General features: G+C 46.0%; 1 protein-coding gene across 1 annotated transcript in view; it reads left to right on the top strand.

Moving 5' to 3' along the window:
• Nucleotides 1–19,271, top strand: part of loxl2a (lysyl oxidase-like 2a) — a 34,449-nt gene extending 15,178 nt beyond the window's left edge. Inside the window, exons 4-14 of the mRNA XM_066650856.1 lie at nt 6,544–6,752; nt 8,101–8,305; nt 10,438–10,621; nt 10,741–10,892; nt 11,258–11,425; nt 14,526–14,691; nt 14,814–15,063; nt 15,167–15,282; nt 16,249–16,385; nt 17,683–17,794; nt 18,409–19,271. Coding sequence (XP_066506953.1) covers nt 6,544–6,752; nt 8,101–8,305; nt 10,438–10,621; nt 10,741–10,892; nt 11,258–11,425; nt 14,526–14,691; nt 14,814–15,063; nt 15,167–15,282; nt 16,249–16,385; nt 17,683–17,794; nt 18,409–18,476 — 1,767 coding nt within the window. The 3' untranslated portion in view covers nt 18,477–19,271. The remainder of the gene's footprint in view (nt 1–6,543; nt 6,753–8,100; nt 8,306–10,437; nt 10,622–10,740; nt 10,893–11,257; nt 11,426–14,525; nt 14,692–14,813; nt 15,064–15,166; nt 15,283–16,248; nt 16,386–17,682; nt 17,795–18,408) is intronic.
• Nucleotides 19,272–19,724: the final 453 nt, after the last annotated feature.

Here is a 19,724-nt window from a genome sequence, read left to right as displayed (position 1 = left end):
GGCTATCCATGACAGTTCACTGGAATGGCAGATAATAATAATAATAATAATAATAATAATAATAATAATAATAATAATAATAAAATTAAAGATGCCTTTCAAAATAAAAGTTTATATATATATATATATATATATAACAATTAAAGTTTTAAATAAAATAATGGCAATGTTGTAGTGTCACAGCTATTTCACACACAAAATTGGTTTGTGTGTGTTTCTCTAGCTGCTGTGTGGAATGAGAGGTCAGAGGTCAGAGTTTTGACTGCAGTGTTGACCTGGAGTCAGAGGTTGTGAGAAGGATCCTTATGAACAGCTCCACAGCGCCCCCAACTGACCCCCTCCATGACTCAGAGACCAGCACTGAGGTCTCAGGTCTGGGACAGAGGTGTGATTATAGAGCAGACGTGTTGTGTGTGTGTGTGTGTGAGAAACTCTGTAGCCACATTTACACTCACAAAACCTTGTACTGGTAATGTGTTCTCCCTCTGTTCTGTCCACACTCTCTCTCTTCTTTTTCTTTGTTCACTCTCTCATTCTCAGGTGTAGTTCAGAGTAGTTTTCCTCCTGCTTCTCTCTCTCTCTCTCTCTCTCTCTCTCTCTCTCTCTCTCTCTCTCTCTCTCTCTCTCTCTCTCCCCTCTGTCTGTCTGCCCCCCCTCACACTCTCTCTCTCTCTCTGCTGACTGTAATGATAGTGTTTGGGGCACGTTTCTTTCCAACGTGAGTGAGGCAGGACGCTAATGAGCAGAGAAGCCTGGCACACCGTTCCTCAGTTCCACACACAGGAACACTCCTGCACTAACAGCTTCTGCTCTTCTTGTTAAAAAAGTATCACATATATATTAGAGATGAAGGGTGATGCAGACCCTGCCCCATCTCGGCCCACAGGGAAACGATGGAGAATCATTTCCAGGAATGTGAGGAGTCTTCACTCATACACAGCTCTGCTCAGTCTCACACAGAGAGAGAGAGAGAGAGAGAGAGAGAGAGAGAGAGAGAGAGAGAGAGAGAGAGAGAGTGTGTGTGTGTGTGGGCTGAGAGAGAGAGAGAGAGAGAGACAGACACAGACAGAGAGAGTGTGTGTGTGTGGGCTGAGAGAGAGACAGATATTGAGAGATAAAGTGAGAGTGAGGGAGAGAGTGAGTGCAAGACGAGCTCTGATTACAGTGTATACGTCTGGTGTTGGTGGAGGTGGTGTGTGTGTGTGTGTGTGTGTGTGTGTGTGTGTGTGTGTGTGTGTGTGTGTGTGTGTGTGTAAATGGCCATCACACACACTTCATCCATGGCCCTGAATGAAGTCTTTGTCCAGTGACTGCTCCAAAAACGACAGGAATGAGGGACTGAATCAGAGTCCTGCTCACATTCCTGCCGTTATTAACACGTCACACCACGTGACGAAGCTGTGTAACTGCAGCCAGCGTGTGGCGCTGTCCTCGCGCTCTGCCACTGAGGACACAGAGACAGTTTAAAACAGAAGTCTAGTAAAAATAAACGCACACTCCTCAGTGTTAAACCCATTCTGGTCGATCAGCGAAGAGGCTTTCACTCTGGCCCCTGTGGGACGGGGGAGGGTCGTGTAAACTTTAATAACCTCCCTGCGTTCCTGTGTAACTCTGGACACAGCTCAGCTTTGCTTGGCTCTTGTTTTCACACTGTTTTCTGTAGTTAGTGCCCATTCCCTTTCCAGCCGTTTGTGGGAGGGCATCATTAACTGAAATTACTTGCTATTAAACACCATTTCAGTTATTAAATATATCTCTCTCCAGCGGCACTGGCCACAGAGCGTCTTTATCGTCTGCAGCTTCACTCACTGTTTCAGGTTCCACAGATCCTTTAAAGGCATAGTCCACGACTGTAATCTAAAACCCCTGTGTATAAAGCTCTGAGTGTGTGTCCTGAGTGTGAGTGTGTGTGTGCTGCTCTGCAGTCGGTTTGCTCTGGAAACTGCTCTAATGTGTTTACGAAGCCCCAGTGTCTGTAAATGGGTAAAAAAACAAAGTGTCTGGGTCCGGTGCTAGGCTTTCTCTCTCTCTGCTCACGGCAGAGAAACGCCATCTGGAGGTTTTTAGACAACGGAGAGACTCCAAACGCTGAAAAGCACCAACCGAGATGAGGATGTTGCTCTATTCCTGCTCCATAGGGGGGTCACACTGTCTTATTTTTGCTGTTTCAGTTACATTACTTAAGGGGCACGGTGGCGCAGCAGGTATTGTTGCTGTCATGCAGCTCCAGGGACCTGGAGGTTGTGGGTTCAATTCCCGACTACGGGTGACTGTCTGTGAGGAGTTGGTGTTCTCCCCGTGTCCGCGTAGGTTTCCTCCGGGTGCTCCGGTTTCCTCCCACAGTCCAAAAACACACATTGGCGACTCAAAAGTGTCTATAGGTGTGAACGTGTATGTGTGTGTCTGTGTTGCCCTGTGAAGGACTGGCGCCCCCTCCAGGGTGTACAGGCTCCACCTTAAAAGATGTAGAACGGTGTTTCCCCACACTCGTAGACGATCCCTATAGGTTCTGTAAGCTGTGAGGTGGAGTTGGGGCCTTCATGGGCTGGACTTGTTTTCCCAAGCGGACCAGACAGACCCTCAACTTCACTCCATCAGCCATGAGTCAGATCCCCGCCCCAGGACCCTGTCGGTCACGGCTCGTCCTTCCTCTGAACTCCACAGACCTGGGTTCTGGAAGTGTTCTGATAAGTGTGGCCTTCAGATCCTTACACACATCATTTCTCCTGCTTTCAACATCAATGTCAAGAACTGACCGCTCAACAGGGGGCGCCTTGCGTAGACCACCAATGTTACTCACTCCCCCTGGCAGTGGTTTTAATCTTGTGGCTGAGTGGTGAAGTTAGTAAAGGGACAGCACAGCTTTGTCTGTGGCCTGGACTTTCGTACGTAGCTCCATATCCTGCACGAGTCTGTGTTTCTCCTCCGCTGAAGCTGTCAGAGAAGAAATGTGCGAGTCTCCACTCGTCTGCTTCTCAAGTGAAGTTCATCAGGAATTCCACGGTTCTCCAGTCGGACCCCGGGGACCCTTCAGGAGATGCATTTTTGTGGCTTAACATCATTGTTTAAAGATGCTCCATCTTTTTAAAGTGGTTGCATCCTTTGGAGGCCTTTTAAGGCAGAGTTTAAATGAGTGTAGACATGTTTTAAACAGATCAGGACGCGCTGCACAGTGATTGATGACCTAAAGATGGACCTCATTTAACCTCTGAGCTCTGGAGTTATTGTATTTGTGTTCAACATTCAGCTTATATCTTTATTATTTTATAATTCTACAAAACCCTTCAGACCAGCATCCGGCCGGTTCTCATTTCTACAGCGGTCTCCTTTTAGAGAGCTGCAGGTCCAGGGCGAGACCCTACTTTAAAGTGGGTGTATAATAAAGCAGTGTTAGGGGTTTTTCCGGAAGGTGAAGCAGGTTCAGAATCAGACGTTTGGAAAAACCTAGGTCTGATCAAACAGAGGCGTTCCTCACGTCTGAGTCTGAGTCAGAGATGTATTTGGTCTGGAATTTAACTCACTGCACAGTGTGTGTGTGTGTGTGTGTGTGTGTGTGTGTGTGTTCCTCATCTTACACAGTCACTGCTTCAGTTTCCTGATGGAGTTTGCTGCCAGAACACACAGCAGCTGCAGTGAGAACAAACACAGGCACGTTTTCAGATACAGCAGCGGTTAGAAGTTTAATAACCCCTGGTGTCTACTGTCTGTTGGAAGTTAAAGTCACGACAGAAGCAGCTGTTCTTAAACTCATCATGGCTGTGAGGTCAGAAGCAGATTGTTTATTCCCAAACCCACCTGAAGTGATAACACTGATCTGGTTACAGCGCCCCCTGCTGAGAGGGTGTGTTGAAGTTGATGTTGGAAGCAAGAGAACTATTCAGAGTCAAGACAGATGTGAGTCCCCTCCACCCTATGTAGTGCACAGTGTAGTGGAACAGTAGTATTTCTTTATAATCTGTGAAGTGCACTATGTAGGGTGTAGGGAATTGGAAGAGTAAAGGTTACCTGCAGCACCAGGAAAGAAAATACAGCACTGGAACTTATTCCTGTGTGCAGGTTCAGGGGTGTCCTTGTGTGTTCAGGGATGTTCAGGGGTGTCCAGGGGTGTCCTGGTGTATACAGCAGTGTTCAGGGATGTTCAGGGGTGTCCTGGTGTGTTCAGCTGTGTTCAGGGGTGTCCTGGTGTGTTCAGGGGTGTTCAGGGAGGTCCTGGTGTGTTCAGCTTTGTTCAGGGTCTCCTGGTGTATTCAGGGGTGTCCTGGTGTGTTCAGGGGTGTTCAGGGATGTTCAGGGATGTCCTGGTGTGTTCAGCAGTGTTCAGGGGTGTCCTGGTGTGTTTAGGGATGTTCAGGGGTGTCCTGGTGTGTTCAGGGATGTTCAGGTGTGTCCTGGTGTGTTCAGCGGTGTTCAGGGATGTTTAGGGGTGTCCTGGTGTGTTCAGGTGTGTTTAGGGGTGTCCTGGTGTGTTCAGGGATGTTCAGGGGTGTCCTGTTGTGTTCAGCTTTGTTCAGGGATGTTCAGGGGTGTCCTGGTGTGTACAGCGGTGTTCAGGGATGTTCAGGGGTGTCCTGGTGTGTACAGCAGTGTTCAGGGATGTTCAGGGGTGTCCTGGTGTGTACAGCGGTGTTCAGGGATGTTCAGGGGTGTCCTGGTGTGTTCAGCTGTGTTCAGGGGTGTCCTGGTGTGTTCAGCTGTGTTCAGGGATGTCCTGGTGTATTCAGCGGTGTTCAGGGGTGTCCTGGTGTGTTCAGCGGTGTTCAGGTGTGTCCTGGTGTGTTCAGGTGTATTTCAGCACGTTTCTGTCTGGGTCTGTGTTTATGTTTTTCTCTGTGTCTAGTTCCTGGAGCAACGAGACCTTCACATTCCTGCCTCACACTCCACAGTCTGGGTCTGATTTACACACCGCGGCCCACCCTCTCCCAATGCCCCTCTCCCCCCACTGCTGTGGTCAGTCAGAACCCCCCACCCCCCAGTCCAGCCCCCCCTCTCCACCCCAGGGCTGAGTTTCTGCTAAAATAAGGCCTTTAAAAGCCTCTAAAATGTTCCTTTGAGTCGATGCCATGGCGGAGAAAAGCAGGCCCCTGTTTTTAATCGGGAACGGTTCTGGAAGCACGTAGGCACCGGCCGGGGTCTTTCTGCGGACATCCTGTTATTAATCATATGCAAATATACGCAAATGTTTTCATTCTCGGGTAGTTTCAAACTTTCATGAATCAAATCTGGATACACGACCTGGACAAAGTGTTGTAGACATCTGTAATCAGACATCAATCAGCGCTGTGTTCCTCTACGCGTCTGGGAAGGCTTTACTCTTGATGTAGCAGGACATTGCTGTGAGGTTTGATGGCACTCTGCCACAGAAACATTAGTGAGGTGAAGTGCTGGTGCTGGAGAGAGTTCTGGTCCGTGAATCATCCCAAAAATACTGGATGGAGCTTCATTCCTCAGGGAACGCAGGTCCACATCCAGCTCACGGTCTGCACTGGGCATGGTGACTTTCAGCTCATGTGCAGCTGCTCCAGAGTGTCCCTGTGTTTCTGCGGAGGTGATACACACTGAGCCCTGTGTGTGTATGTGTGTGTGTGTGTGTGTGAAGCTGAGGAATGTGACCTGGTCTCCTGGTCTTTGAGCTGTGAGTGGACACACTGCTGGTCAGATGAGACCGGGGTTGTTCTCCTGAAGCTGATCCGGGGTCAGAGAGTGTGGCCTCTTTCACTTTGACATCCATTAGTTAAAATAAAATGTTCACAGGCAGTCTGTCCAAGGCAAGATCACCCTGACCACTCAGAATGGCCATCAGCAGTGGTCTGTATCCCCCCCTGCTGGTGACATCTCTTCTTAACGAAATGAAGTGATTTAATAAAGTACACACTTAGAAATGATGGTTCTACAAGGGTTCCTCATTAATGAACAAGGCTCTACAGAAAACCATGAACCTGAGGAACCTTCTGCGTGATTAAAGGGTTTTTTACATCATGAAGGTGTTCTTCAGGTTGATGGAGGGCTCTTCTATTGGAACAAGGCTGACACCATAACAGTAGAAGAACATTTATGGTGCCAAAGAACCCTTTAATCATGAAAAGGGTTCTTCAGGTGTTCATGGTTCTGTATAGATCTGTTTCCCTTAATTAAGAACCCTTGTAGAACCATCATTTTTAAGAGTGTTGAAATGAGATAGTTGTTGATTAGTAATTTCTCATTCTGTAGATGGGGTCTCTCCCACACAGCTGCAGGGGCTCGGGGTCCTGTGTGGGACCCTCTCCTTGGGTCTCTGTCTGTGAGGAGTGTGGTGTGTTCTCCCTGTGTCTGTGTGGGTTTCCTCCGGGTGACTGTCTGTGAGGAGTGTGGTGTGTTCTCCCTGTGTCTGCGTGGGTTTCCTCCGGGTGACTGTCTGTGAGGAGTGTGGTGTGTTCTCCCTGTGTCTGCGTGGGTTTCCTCCAGGTGACTGTCTGTGAGGAGTGTGGTGTGTTCTCCCTGTGTCTGCGTGGGTTTAAATGCAGGAGTTAAATTAAACCTCTCTCTGTCTCTCTCTCTCTCTCTCAGACTCTCGATGTGAGGGTGGAGGATGTCCGGATCCGAGCAACGTATTCCCAGCGGAAGCGAGTGCCGGTCACTGAGGGCTATGTGGAGCTGAAGGATGGTGGGAAGTGGAGGCAGATCTGTGATGTAGACTGGAATCCGATGAACAGTCGAGTTGTTTGTGGAATGTTTGGTTTTCCGGGAGTCAAGGGCTTCAACGCCCGAGTGTACAGGTGAGAGATTCCCGGGATCTAACACGTGGTCCGGACTCTGCTCTAATGAATCCCTCCCTGAACACCACAAACACTTTCAGATGTTTCACTCTGGTCATCAAAGCCTCATGGGAGTTTCTTGTGAACTGCTGCATTGCGAGATCTGAAATGGCACTTTATTCCCTAAGTCACTCACTACGTAGTGCAAACTTATAGTGAACTGAATTCAGGAGGGTAGTGAATGACTTTGGACAGGATCTTTTATGGGTTTTACCAAACAACACAGTGCATTATGGGTATCCGCTATCCATTAACATCAGCAAGTGTACATGGGTTGTCCACTACCGTTTGCAGTGCATTGTGGGATTGTTTGAGTGCACTGAAAAGTCCACTATGGTTTTAGACACTGCTATAAAATGGCGGAATCCCATAATATTGCAGTTTGTAGTGAAAAGGGCACAGTGTCAGAGACATGGTGGATGTAAACAAACCCACGGATGGCAGCTTCAATATCCGCCCTGTTGTTCTGCATTGTGAGGCCAGGCTTTACACACACACACACACACACACACACACACACACACACACACACACATCAGCCACAAAGTTAAAGCTCGTCTGCTCCGATCCCACTGAGGAGCTACTGCAGCACACGCTGCTGAAAGAGGTCAGAGTGACCTTGCTGACCCCTGTTTATAATGAAGTGGAGGTGATGAATTCCCTCTTTAATGAACTCCTCCAACATTCTTGTCCCACATTTTTCACCTCCTGAATTTCATCCAAGAATGAAACACTCTGTGTGTGTCTGAGAATCACTTTGCTCTGCTGCTGAGAGACGGGCACATGCCGTGATAAATACTTTCTGTAAAATTGTAATGAAATATGAGGGCTGTGGTGGTGCCAGGTCGGAGCGAGAGAATAAAAGAGTTTCTAAGAAAAGATGAGCCAAACACAAAGCAGATCCACAGCTGAGCGTGACAATGTCTGTCTGGATTTAAAATGATGTTTAAGCATCATTCAGACACAGAGTGAAATGGATAATTCGGCTGCTGGGCTGTGGAACCGTGGAACTGTGTTCCCTTTCTCCACTGTGCTGATGGATCTTCATTCAGTTCCTCTGTGATGAGCTGGGAGTGGGGTTAGTGACCCAACACCCATCGTCAATCATCACCTGACCTCACTGAAGATAACATGGCTGAATGCCATCACATCCTCACAACAATGTTCCAGATTCTGGTGTAAATCCTCTGCAGAGGTTTGAAAAGAGGGAGTAAGACAAGGGCTTTTATTTTGTGTAAACAGATTGGGAAGATCAGGCCAGTTATTTATTGTTTATTATTTGTTGTTTATTGTTTGTTGTTGTGCTCAGGCTGCTGTCTCAGAAGAGGAAGAAGAACTTCTGGGGTTTCTCTGTGAACTGTACAGGGAACGAGTCTCACCTGTCGTCCTGCCGGATGGGGAGACAGGTGACTGACCAGTGTGCTGGGGGGATGCCTGCGGTGATCAGCTGCGTCCCGGGACGAGCCTTCGCCCCCACACACTCCGCCGGGTTCAGGAAGGCCTACAGACCTGAGGTACACACACACACACACACACATACACACACACTTACGGATCTTACGGATTCTCCCTTGAACAAAGCATGATTTCCTGAAGAAGCTGTGCATGACCCCAAAGTTTCCAAGCCCAATGCCAAGAGTCCGCCAGAGGGATGTAAAACCTAGGATGACACCCCCCAGTAGGGATGGGTGGTATCTACATTTTTATACTGTCATACCATCTCAAAATATTTACACTGTATACGGTATTACTGTGGGGTAGTGGGGGCTGCACTGTGTGAACCTCATGAGCGAAGGGTTTTCGGCGCCATGCAGTTCAGCTCAGCACAGCCTGACAGTGCACAATAAAAACATGTTTCTGAGAGAGATCAGATTTCAGCTCTTGCTGCTGGAGGAATAGAACAGTTGTAAAATAATTGAAATAAGATGGTTCTACACTGTTTAGAAGCATAACTGACACTCAAATAGAGATACAGTCCCCATTTTTAAATGCCGCGGTATACGGTATTACCGTTACACCACCCGACCCTACCCCCCAGCCACCAGAGGTCCTCATATTCACATTTCCATATTAGCTCCACTGCACCATTACACTATATTTCAGACTCTGAGCTCTTTCTAGAGCTTCTTTATCTCAGCTCACTCACGAATGCCATCACGGTTCCTGCTGAAGAACCTACTGTTCTTTGGTTCCAGCTGGGAACTGTCTGCTCTGGTTCAGGAGCTTATTTACGTTGGTGTAAACACATCAAACAATTCCAAAATAGGTTCACGATGGGAACAGAACCGGTTCTGCGTTGGTGGAAAATGTTTAACTAAGGACTCAGCATTTAAGACGTTTCAGACGCAGCAGTAGTGTCCGAAAAGGAGTGTCTCCACTGGTCAGAACTGATTACCTGGACAGTCCCTCTGTGTCTGTACTCTGTGGTCGCCCTGGTGTCTCCTCTCCAATGATGAAACCTCCACGCTGAGTCAGGACGGAGCAATGTTCACATGAGGTCATTTCCATACCGTCTCACTCCTTCAGCAGCAGCCACGTGAGACGCTCTTTTCCACTCGTTCACTTCTGCGGAAAGAGAGAAACCAGCGTCTGATTTTTAATGTGGAGTCACTGCAGTTTCACTTTTCACTCCATCATCATCATCAAGTTTAAAACCACAGAGGACTCAGACCCTCCCCCAGCCTCCATCTGCAGAAGTCCTCCGGGTTTCAGATCTGGAATCTGCCGCTCACTTCTCATTCCTCCCATGAATCATTGGCATGTTTTCCTCTGAGATTCTGGAGGAATCTGCGGAGGTTCACCCACTGATCTCAGTATCTCAGGGTTTCCAGGAAGGAGCCGAGAGCAGAGGGAGGTTATGTAAGATGCGGAGGCTCCGTGAGGATGTGGAGCTGCTGTGTAGGGATCAGGGCCCAGGCTGAATGTTTGTACAGTGCTCCGATGTGGGTTTTATGTTTATTCTGTGCATAGAGCCATGGATCTTTCAGCCAGGAGCTTTCTTCTGGAACAGCTCTGTACTCCACATTGAATAAACATTTTAACTGGGGTTCATTAGCCCCGAGGAGTTCGGCCAGAGCTGAGAACAGCCTCTACATCCACTGAACACATAGTTACATTTTATAACAGATTCACTGTGTTTAATTTCATTCATTCACTCAGTTTTTATAAGCACTTCATCCTCATCTGGGACACAGCGTGTCACACACACTCACACACACCTGTGGACAGTTTCACATATTCACCCAGTCACACACACACACACACACACATTCACCCAGTCACTCACACATACACACACACTCACCCAGTCACACACGCACACGCGCGCACACTCACACACACACACACACACACATTCACCCAGTCACTCGCACATACACACACACTCACCCAGTCACACACGCGCGCACACACACATACGCAAACACACACACACACACACACACACACACATCACGCACATACACACACACACACACACACGCACAAACTCACACACACACACACACAAGCACACAAACACACACACCTGTGGACAGGTAAAATCTGGGCTGGTTTCTCGTGTTCAGAGCTGAGACTGTAGAGAAGTGTGTGATGTTTCTTTAGGAAGCAGATCCCAGAAAAAAAACTTTTTATTTTTTCCCAGCAACCCCTGGTGCGGCTCAGGGGCGGAGCTAGCGTGGGGGAGGGGCGAGTGGAGGTGCTGAAGAACGGTGTGTGGGGCTCAGTGTGTGACGACGACTGGGACCTGAAGGACGCCACTGTGGTCTGCAGAGAACTGGGCTTCGGTTCGGCTCAGGAGGCTCTGTCTGGAGCCAGAATGGGACAGGGTGAGGGTGTAATCTCTCTCACACACACACACACACATTCATAAGACTCACATTATGGATATTTAGTATAATTTATTTTCTATTAATTAAGAAATGTGTGTGTGTGTGTGTGTGTGCAGGAATGGGTCCGGTCCACATGAACGAGGTGGAGTGTTCTGGTTTTGAGAAGTCCCTGACGGAGTGCTACTTTAACCGCGAGGCTGTTGGCTGCAGTCACGAGGAGGACGCTGCCGTCCGCTGCAATGTTCCAGAAATGGGCTTCAACTCCAGGGTGAGGACACCACTTTCACACAAGGATACCCACCTCAGCCCCTCACACTCTCTACAGGATACACACACACATCTGATGTGACAGATGTGGGCAGTCTGCACTCTCCTCAGGTTTCTGGAACTGACCAGTGAAGCTGTTTTAGCTGCAGTTTGAAAAGAAGCAGAGGGGGACCTGGAGACGACTAAAGCTTGGGTTAAAATTAAACTGGATACAGATCCATTGAAAAAACCTTTAGTCTTGAGTTAAAGTCTCTCTCCGTTCACAGAGACGCGAGCGTGGTGTTGTAGGAGGGACACGGAGTGGTCCGACTCTCCTGTGAGGATCTGATTGTATTCTGAACTCTGCTGTATGTCTTTTCCCTGCAGCTGAGACTGAACGGAGGCCGGAACCCGTCTGAGGGGCGAGTTGAGGTTCTAGCCGAGAGGAACGGTTCTCTGGTCTGGGGAACGGTGTGCAGTGAGAGCTGGGGGGTGATGGAGGCCATGGTGGTCTGCAGGCAGCTGGGACTGGGCTTCGCCAGCCAGGCCTTTCAGGTAACACTCTGAGAGCTGGAGCATGTCACAGATTAGAAGAGGTCTCCACTGTTCTCACTCTGTTCTTCCATTTACTCCAATGGGCTCTGCTCACTCACACACATCCACCAATCAGAGAGGAGTGTGGGCAAAATCCACCAGTGACATCTATAGGAGTGTATCATTGCTAACAATCCACCAATAGGAGAGCAACATCGCTAAATATTGACAAATGAGATCAATATTTCAAATCAAACACAAATGTATTTGCATATAATGATTAATCAGGCGTGTTTGTTAAAACCCAGCGTGTCCACTGTGTCCTGTGTGTCCACTGTGTCCTGTGTGTCCACTGTGTCCTGTGTGTCCTCTGTGTCCTGTGTGTCCTCTGTTTCCTGTGTGTCCTCTGTTTCCTCTGTTTCCTCTGTGTCCTCTGTGTCCTCTGTGTCCTGTGTGTCCTCTGTCCACTGTGTACTCTGTGTCTTCTGTGTCCTCTGTTTCCTGTGTGTCCTCTGTCCACTGTGTCCTCTGTTTTCTGTGTGTCCTCTGTCCACTGTGTCCTGTGTGTCCTGTGTGTCCTCTGTGTCCTCTGTGTCTTCTGTGTCCTCTGTTTCCTGTGTGTCCTCTGTCCACTGTGTCCTGTGTGTCCTCTGTGTCCTGTGTGTCCTGTGTGTCCTCTGTGTCCTGTGTGTGTTGGTTCAGAGATAATGAAGCTGAGTGTGTAAAAGCTGTGGAGTGTGAGAGTAAACAGCATGATGTTGTTAAAATGATGATCCCCTGCTTCCAGGGGCTTTGAACTTTGGCTTTGAATTAGTTCACCATCCTGTTCACGTCTTGGACCACTTCCACTACCATCACGGCCACGTACACACTCCTCTGGTCCACGTACACACTCCTCTGGTCCACGTACTTCATCCTGAAGCTTTTTAACCAAAGGCCAGCTCACAGTTCTTCAAAGGGCCGGACTGTGTCTGAAGAAATAAACGTAAAGAAAAACAGCAAATTTTCCATCTTGTAAATTCACAATTACTTTGAAATTAAAGTTACCATTATTTAGCGCTTATTAAAGTCTGTAAAGTCACTACGGCCTCCACTGGAACGTCTATGTTTTTAATGTGTGTGAGGTGCAGGGAAACGAAGAGAATCTCCAAGGCGCTGGATTCAAGTCGCTCCAAAGCACCGCGAACCATGGCCAGTTTTTCTCTGTAGCTGTTATTCGTAGCTAACGTTAGTTCTGCAGGGCGACCGCCGATCGAAATAAAAGGCCTTCATTTGTCTGAAAAGGTCTTAAATCACGCTCCTAAATGTCTTAAAAAGGCAACTTTGTTTTCATTTTATGTTCCGTTTCCATGAGTCTGCACTTTAGCTTAGTGTCGTTATTTATGGCTCGGACTCAGACAGTGTCAGTAAAGTCTGTAAACACAGCGCTGGTGTGTGATTCTCCGTTCGGTCTGAATTGGATCTCTACGTGGAATTAAAAAGTCCTCCTTCCTGCAGATACCTGGGCCTGTAAGTTTAAAGATGTTCAGTGGCCAGAAAACATGCTGCTGTAGATAAAGGGGCTGTAGTTTGAAGCTCCTGATGTATGCCCAGGCTCTCACTCCTGTAATTCAGCAGAGGCTGCAGTGATAAAGCCCCCAGCATTGGGAGGAAGAGCAGTGGAGCTGTGTTCTCTGGTGTGAAGGAGCTCCAGTCAGTGTCTCTGAGATAAGTTTGTATCAAAAACCAATGACGGAACATCAGCGGCTGACCTCACTAATGTTTACGAGGCTCATTACAATCAAAATCCTCACAGCAATGTTCCCAAACATCTCCCAGAGGAGCAGAAGCTGCTTTTTCAGCAGTGAGGGCCACACTCTGAACGAGCAGAAGCTACAGCTCCGTGTTCGCGCAGCGCTCTCCCTCTGGGGCTGTGTGATGTTTCCAGGCGTGTGGTGTCCTCCTCCAAGTGTGGTCAGTTTTACAGAGCTGTGATAATGAGATTTCACCCTGGGGCTGGTCCAGCATCGTCCAGTTTCCACTCGTTAAATGCCGGTGGGTTATTAATGACCACGACTCTCGCTGAGCCGGTAATGAAACAATTCCAGAAGCGTTCCCTCAGTGGAACGGATTTAACACCGTTAGGAAAAATCTCCCCAAGCCTCACGTGTAAACGTCTGTTTACGTCTATTAGTCTGTTACATCATCATCGTAGTCTTTGTCCTGTTCACGGAGAGACAACAACACACTGAACACAGACAACGTGCTCAAACACACGCTCCTCAGAGAGATAAGAAACCATTGGAAAGTATGAGTTCTGCATCATGTTCTGTTACTGTTCACAGCTGGCATTTATACTCTGTGTAGAGGAGGCCTGACTGAGTCATGAGACACACACACACACACACACAAATCCACACACACACAAACTCACATATTTCTAGGCCTTCTGATTGAATCAGAATCAGCTACGGAAGATCACTATTTACAATGATAGATCAATATGTAAACAGACAGACAGACAGACAGACAGAGAGGTGGAGAGACAGACAGACAGAGAGGTGGAGAGACAGACAGAGAGGTGGAGAGACAGACAGAGAGGTGGAGAGACAGACAGAGAGGTGGAGAGACAGACAGAGAGGTGGAAAGACAGACAGAGAGGTGAAGAGAAAGACAGAGAGGTGGAGAGACAGACAGACAGAGGTGGAGAGACAGACGGAGAGGTGGAAAGACAGACAGAGAGGTGGAGAGAAAGACAGAGAGGTGGAGAGACAGACAGACAGAGGTGGAGAGACAGACGGAGAGGTCGACAGGCAGACAAAGAGGTGGAGAGACAGGTAGACAGACAGACAGACAAAGAGGTAGACAGACAGACAGACAAAGAGGTAGACAGACAGACAGACAGAGAGGTAGACAGGCAGACAGAGAGGTGGAGAGACAGACAGATCCTAAGTTCAGAAAAGTCCCTTAATTTAACAAAGGTCTTAAAGCTCCCTCTAGCGGTTATAAAGCGCTACTGTTCCAAATGTAGTAACACTGCTCCCTCTAGCGTTAATTATGCGTTACTGCGAAATGTTGTGTAACGTTCAAGTTTTATACAAAAGAAAATTATATATATATGTGTGTGTGTGTGTGTGTGTAGGAGACCTGGTACTGGTCCGGTGATGCAAGTGCTGATGCTGTAGTGATGAGTGGAGTGAGGTGTTCTGGGACAGAGATGAGTTTGGCGCAGTGTCTTCATCACGGTAAACACCTCAGCTGCCCCAAAGGAGGAGGACGCTTTGCTGCTGGAGTCTCCTGCACACAGAGTAATACACTCTATTATTACCATCCATTGTCTGTATTATGTGTGTGTGTAAGAGAGGGAGGGAGTGAAAGGGTGAATGTTTGTGAATGTAGAGATAATGTTTTACCCCGTGTCCACTCTCAGCTGCCCCTGACCTGGTCCTGAACGCTGAGGTAGTGGAGCAAACCTCGTACCTGGAGGACCGTCCACTCTACGCCCTGCAGTGTGCTCAGGAGGAGGGGTGTCTGTCCAGCTCCGCCGTGACCTTTAACCCCTATGACCACACCTCCTCCCGCCGGCTGCTCCGCTTCACCTCGCAGATCCACAACCTCGGTCTCTCCGACTTCAGACCCCGCGCCGGGCAGCACGCCTGGATCTGGCACGAGTGTCACAGGTCCGACAACACAGCACTGGATCATAATCGCGTCAGAGGGGTCCCACTGTGACAGAGCGCTGATCAGTGATGTTTGTTTGTTTGTTTGTTTGTTTGTGTGCAGACACTACCACAGCATGGAGGTTTTCACTTATTACGATCTCCTGAGTCTGAATGGGACCAAGGTGGCTGAGGGTCATAAGGCCAGCTTTTGTCTGGAGGACAGTCATTGTGACGAGGGTCAGAACTACATCCCATAATATCACACAAACACAGATATTCAGTTATACTTCAAATTCATATTTTTATTTGCACAGAAATAGTGAACATTTTAATAATATTTTAAGAGTAAACGTGACAGTAGGGACCTTATTCTTTTTGCTGATTAATTATTTTATACAATAAAAGTACATAATTTAATTATATAATCACCAATTTGTGTAAACATGAATAAACTGAAATACATTTCTCTTAGCAATGGTATTTTTGATTTTGTAGTTTATTGTTGAATAGTAATAAAATATTATATACATATATTCATATATTTTTTATTAATCATATTTTTAGTGATGTGCATTAAAAAATATTGTGACTATCTAGAAAACTCTAGCAGCTACCTAGTAACCACCTGGGAAACTATCCTATCAATAATATAGAGACAGTCATGGATGCCATAGCAACCATATGGACTACCATAGTAACTACAGAGCCAATCACAAGCAACAACATGTAATTTCACAGCAACCACTTAGCACCCACAAGGGTTCCATAGTAACAACCTGGAAAACCATAGCAACCACATAGGATCACACTAGCATGTACATACGACATCATAGTAACCACCTATAGTAACGCATAGTTAACAACTATACTGAATACCTTAGTAAACAACTAGCAGCCAAATCTGATACCATAGTAACCACCTATACACAGCTTAGTAACCACCTATACACAGCTTAGCAACCACTTTGTAATATCCTAGCAACTTCCTGAGAATCCCACCCACTAATTTTTTTCAGAAAAAGCAATTTTATGGTTAATAATAATTTCAGAAATCATTGTCTAAATGTTAGTGTTTCTTACAGATGAATGTTATTTACAGGGTGTGTTTATTTGTGTGCTACTGTGTAATATTGAAGCCTTGATGCAGATGTGTTCCCACATGTGGAGGAGGTTATAAACAGCTGTTCTCTCTCTGTACTGCAGGGATCCAGAAGAGGTTTGCGTGTGCTAATTTCGGACAGCAGGGAATCACAGTGGGCTGCTGGGACTCGTACCGCCACGATATCGACTGCCAGTGGATCGACATCACAGACGTCAAACCCGGAGATTATATCCTGCAGGTCTTTATTTACAACAGCACCATTCTCAACACAACACCTTCATTCATTCATTGTCTGTAACCCTTATCCAGTTCAGGGTGGCCGTGTGTCCGGAGTCTAACCAGAATCACTGGGCGCAAGGAAGGAACACACCCTGGAGGAGGCGCCAGTCCTTCACAGGGCAACACACACTCACACATTCACTCACACACTCCACATTACGGACCCTCACAGACAGTGGAAACACACACAGACACAGTGAGAACACACCACACTCCTCACAGACAGTCACCCGGAGGAAACCCACACAGATACAAGGAGAACACACCACACTCCTCACAGACAGTCACACGGAGGAAACCCACGCAGACACAGGGAGAACACACCACACTCCTCACACTCACCCGGAGGAAACCCAATATTCAGAAAACTCAGTCTCTTTTTTACAGCAGTGAAACACACTTAGACAATCTTACAAAGTCTTTTTATGAAACAAAAATATATTTGTAATTTTCCAAAAGCCTCTGTGTGTAAATGTGTTTCTCTAAAAGTGGAAACACGGCGCTGCAGATCAACACATAAGAGCCTTTGTGGTTGTGGTGTTTTTATTAGCACCAGTAAATGAAATGTAAAAAGGTCAGAGAGAAGAACAGAGTGCTCATGGGTAAAGGACGTCTGGAGCAGTGTCTCTTTTAATTGTTTTCCTGAAAAGTTCAGAAGAACAGAGACAATCACTCGCTATTCATTGTTTAACTGAAATCATTCAAAATTAAGAAATAAGTGTAAAGACACTTTAAGAACAGTTTTAACAATGCAGTGAACTAAAGGAAAGACCAGTAAATGCCTAAATATGATGCATTCAGAAATGATATGATCCAAATTTCATTTAGATTTTATTTTTAGATTAGATTTTTAGGGCCACATAGTGTGATTTTCAAAAAAATGTGTTTCATTGTGTTAATATTTCATGTGTCAGGCTTTAAAGGGTTAACAAATTCACACCTGTGGTGGACAGTGAAGGAAGGATCAGTTCTTGAAGGTGATGTTGAAGCAAGAGAAATGTTCAGTGTAAGGATCTGAGGGCCACACTGTGATGGTTATAATGTTTTGGTCAGTCCTGCCCTGTGGGGAGTTCCCGGTGTGCAGTGGGACAAGTCACTGTTCCACACTTCACACAGCAGTGGTTTTAATTTTGTGGCTGATCAGTGAATACACATGAAGTCATATTTTAATAAGTCTTAAGTTTATGAATACTAAGACTGGCTGTACGTCTGTGTGGAGGTAGAGGTGTTAACCACTTTTTTTCTGTTTCCTGCAGGTTGTGATTAATCCGAACTACGAAGTGGCTGAGTCCGATTACACCAACAACGTCATGAAGTGTAAATGCCGCTACGATGGATACAGGATATGGACGTATAACTGTCACATAGGTAACACAAACCTGGAAATCACCTGAAATATCATAGCAACCATCTGGAATACCACAGCACTGTAAATCTGACAGTCATTTGTTTGAACCTAATGGCCTCTGTCCAATGGATGAGGAGCTTGGCTGTAATCTAACCCTGAAGTTTTTAAAAATCCTATAGTTTATATCCAAATAATAACAGTGAAATAAGAGCTTTAATACAGAATTTAAATATAACAATTTTTTAGATTCTATTAGAAAAAAATGCTTTTATTTTACAGAAATCTTGCTGCTTTATAGAAATCTGCTCCTTCTTGTACAGTTTATAACTGTTTACCACTGTCCTTTGTTCTTGCTTCTATATTTAACATTAAATTTATACTTTATTCTTTGCCCTTGCTACCATATTTTTATTAAAAAATTTAAAAATTTAATGTTATTTTATTGTTTATGCTCTTATCCCTTGATCTGCTTTAGTCTGTCCTCTATAGGGCAATGTTCTCTCTAATGTGAATTTTTCTGTGTTCTGTTTCTTGCTACTGGCAGCTAAATTTCCTATCTATCTATCTATCTATCTATCTATCTATCTATCTATCTATCTATCTATGATAATAACTATTCCCTTTTCATCTGCAGGTGGTTCTCGAAGCTCAGATGTTGATAATTTCCCTGGAATTTTGACCAATCAGCTGCAGCGCAGGTAAAGGACGAGTAAAGACAAACCGAGTTCAGTCCAACTGTCAAACCAACACCAAGCCAACCACTAGAGGGAGAGAGAGAGGGTTAGTCTGGAGTCAAAGAATTGTACCTCGCTTTAAACTCAGTACTGTTTATTTCTACAGCCATCAGCTGGATCATCACCTACGTCTCCTCTGTGTCTGATCAAACAGATCTGTCATGAGAAAACATGGGTTTCAGCCCTTTTTAAATGCGAAGCTCCATCACTCACTCACTCACGTTCACCTAAAATTCTCCACAAGCTGGCGCCACTGACACACGTTTAGGATTTACTCCACTGGGTGCTATTCACTGCTTCACATCAACAACATTTTATGTCCTTTGTTTTAGAGCATTTAAAAACGTGATAGTGATGTTTAAAAGGTGCAAATTTTAGAGCGAGTTCTTCTGTTTTCTTATGACATCGATCTGTTCCTCAAGGTTTAAGTTCTTCTAAAGTAGGGACTGAGTACTGTACTGAAATCTCTTAATGATCATCTGTTACACATCAGCAAAACGCTTCAGCTTTATATGTACTGCTTAAACTCTTACACTCATTCATTCATCTTTTATTATTTTAGCTTTAACCGTGCAGTTTTCCATTCTTTTAACTTCCCTAGAAAGTCAGTGAGTTCGTGAAACTCGAGGGAAGAGCTGGAGCACGTGGCATAACTTATTCCTACAGTCAGGGATTTTTTTTTTCTTAGTGATGCGATGTTTAATTGTTTGTGAACAAAATGAAAAAAGTTGTTTATTGCTCTCAGTTTTACGAGGGCCACTAAAAACCCATCTGAAGGGTTAATGCATAAACAGTGTGTTTACTTTTGAATTGACAATAAACATTGCATTGTTTACTACAGTAAAGTGTGCTTTTTGTTATTATGTTGCGCCTGTTGCTTTAAGCAGCAGCGCAATATATTGTTCTTCTATTTTTATTTTATTCTTTTATTCTATTTTATTTTTAATCGTGCGTCTTATAGCGACAATGTGGGCTTCGCCCTCTACACTCGTTTTTTACTCAGTTTTTCCCCAGTCATTTCTATGGAATTAATTTTCAAAGTGCTCTAACTCTTTCAATTTTCAAGCTATGGACACAAGATTTCACATGGTCGGACCAGGGCTCACCGGGACCCGACACATTCGTTTTTGGACTTCTTGCACTCATCCTTCTCTTTCTATCCCTCCTTCAAAATCTCTCCATTCATTTCAATGGGTGGCAGCTAGAGTGGGTGATG

Source organism: Hoplias malabaricus, chromosome 18, assembly GCF_029633855.1.
Source record: "Hoplias malabaricus isolate fHopMal1 chromosome 18, fHopMal1.hap1, whole genome shotgun sequence".
Lineage (NCBI taxonomy): Eukaryota > Metazoa > Chordata > Actinopteri > Characiformes > Erythrinidae > Hoplias > Hoplias malabaricus.
Note: the sequence above shows the minus strand (reverse complement) of the source record. Positions and strands in the feature narration are given on the sequence as shown.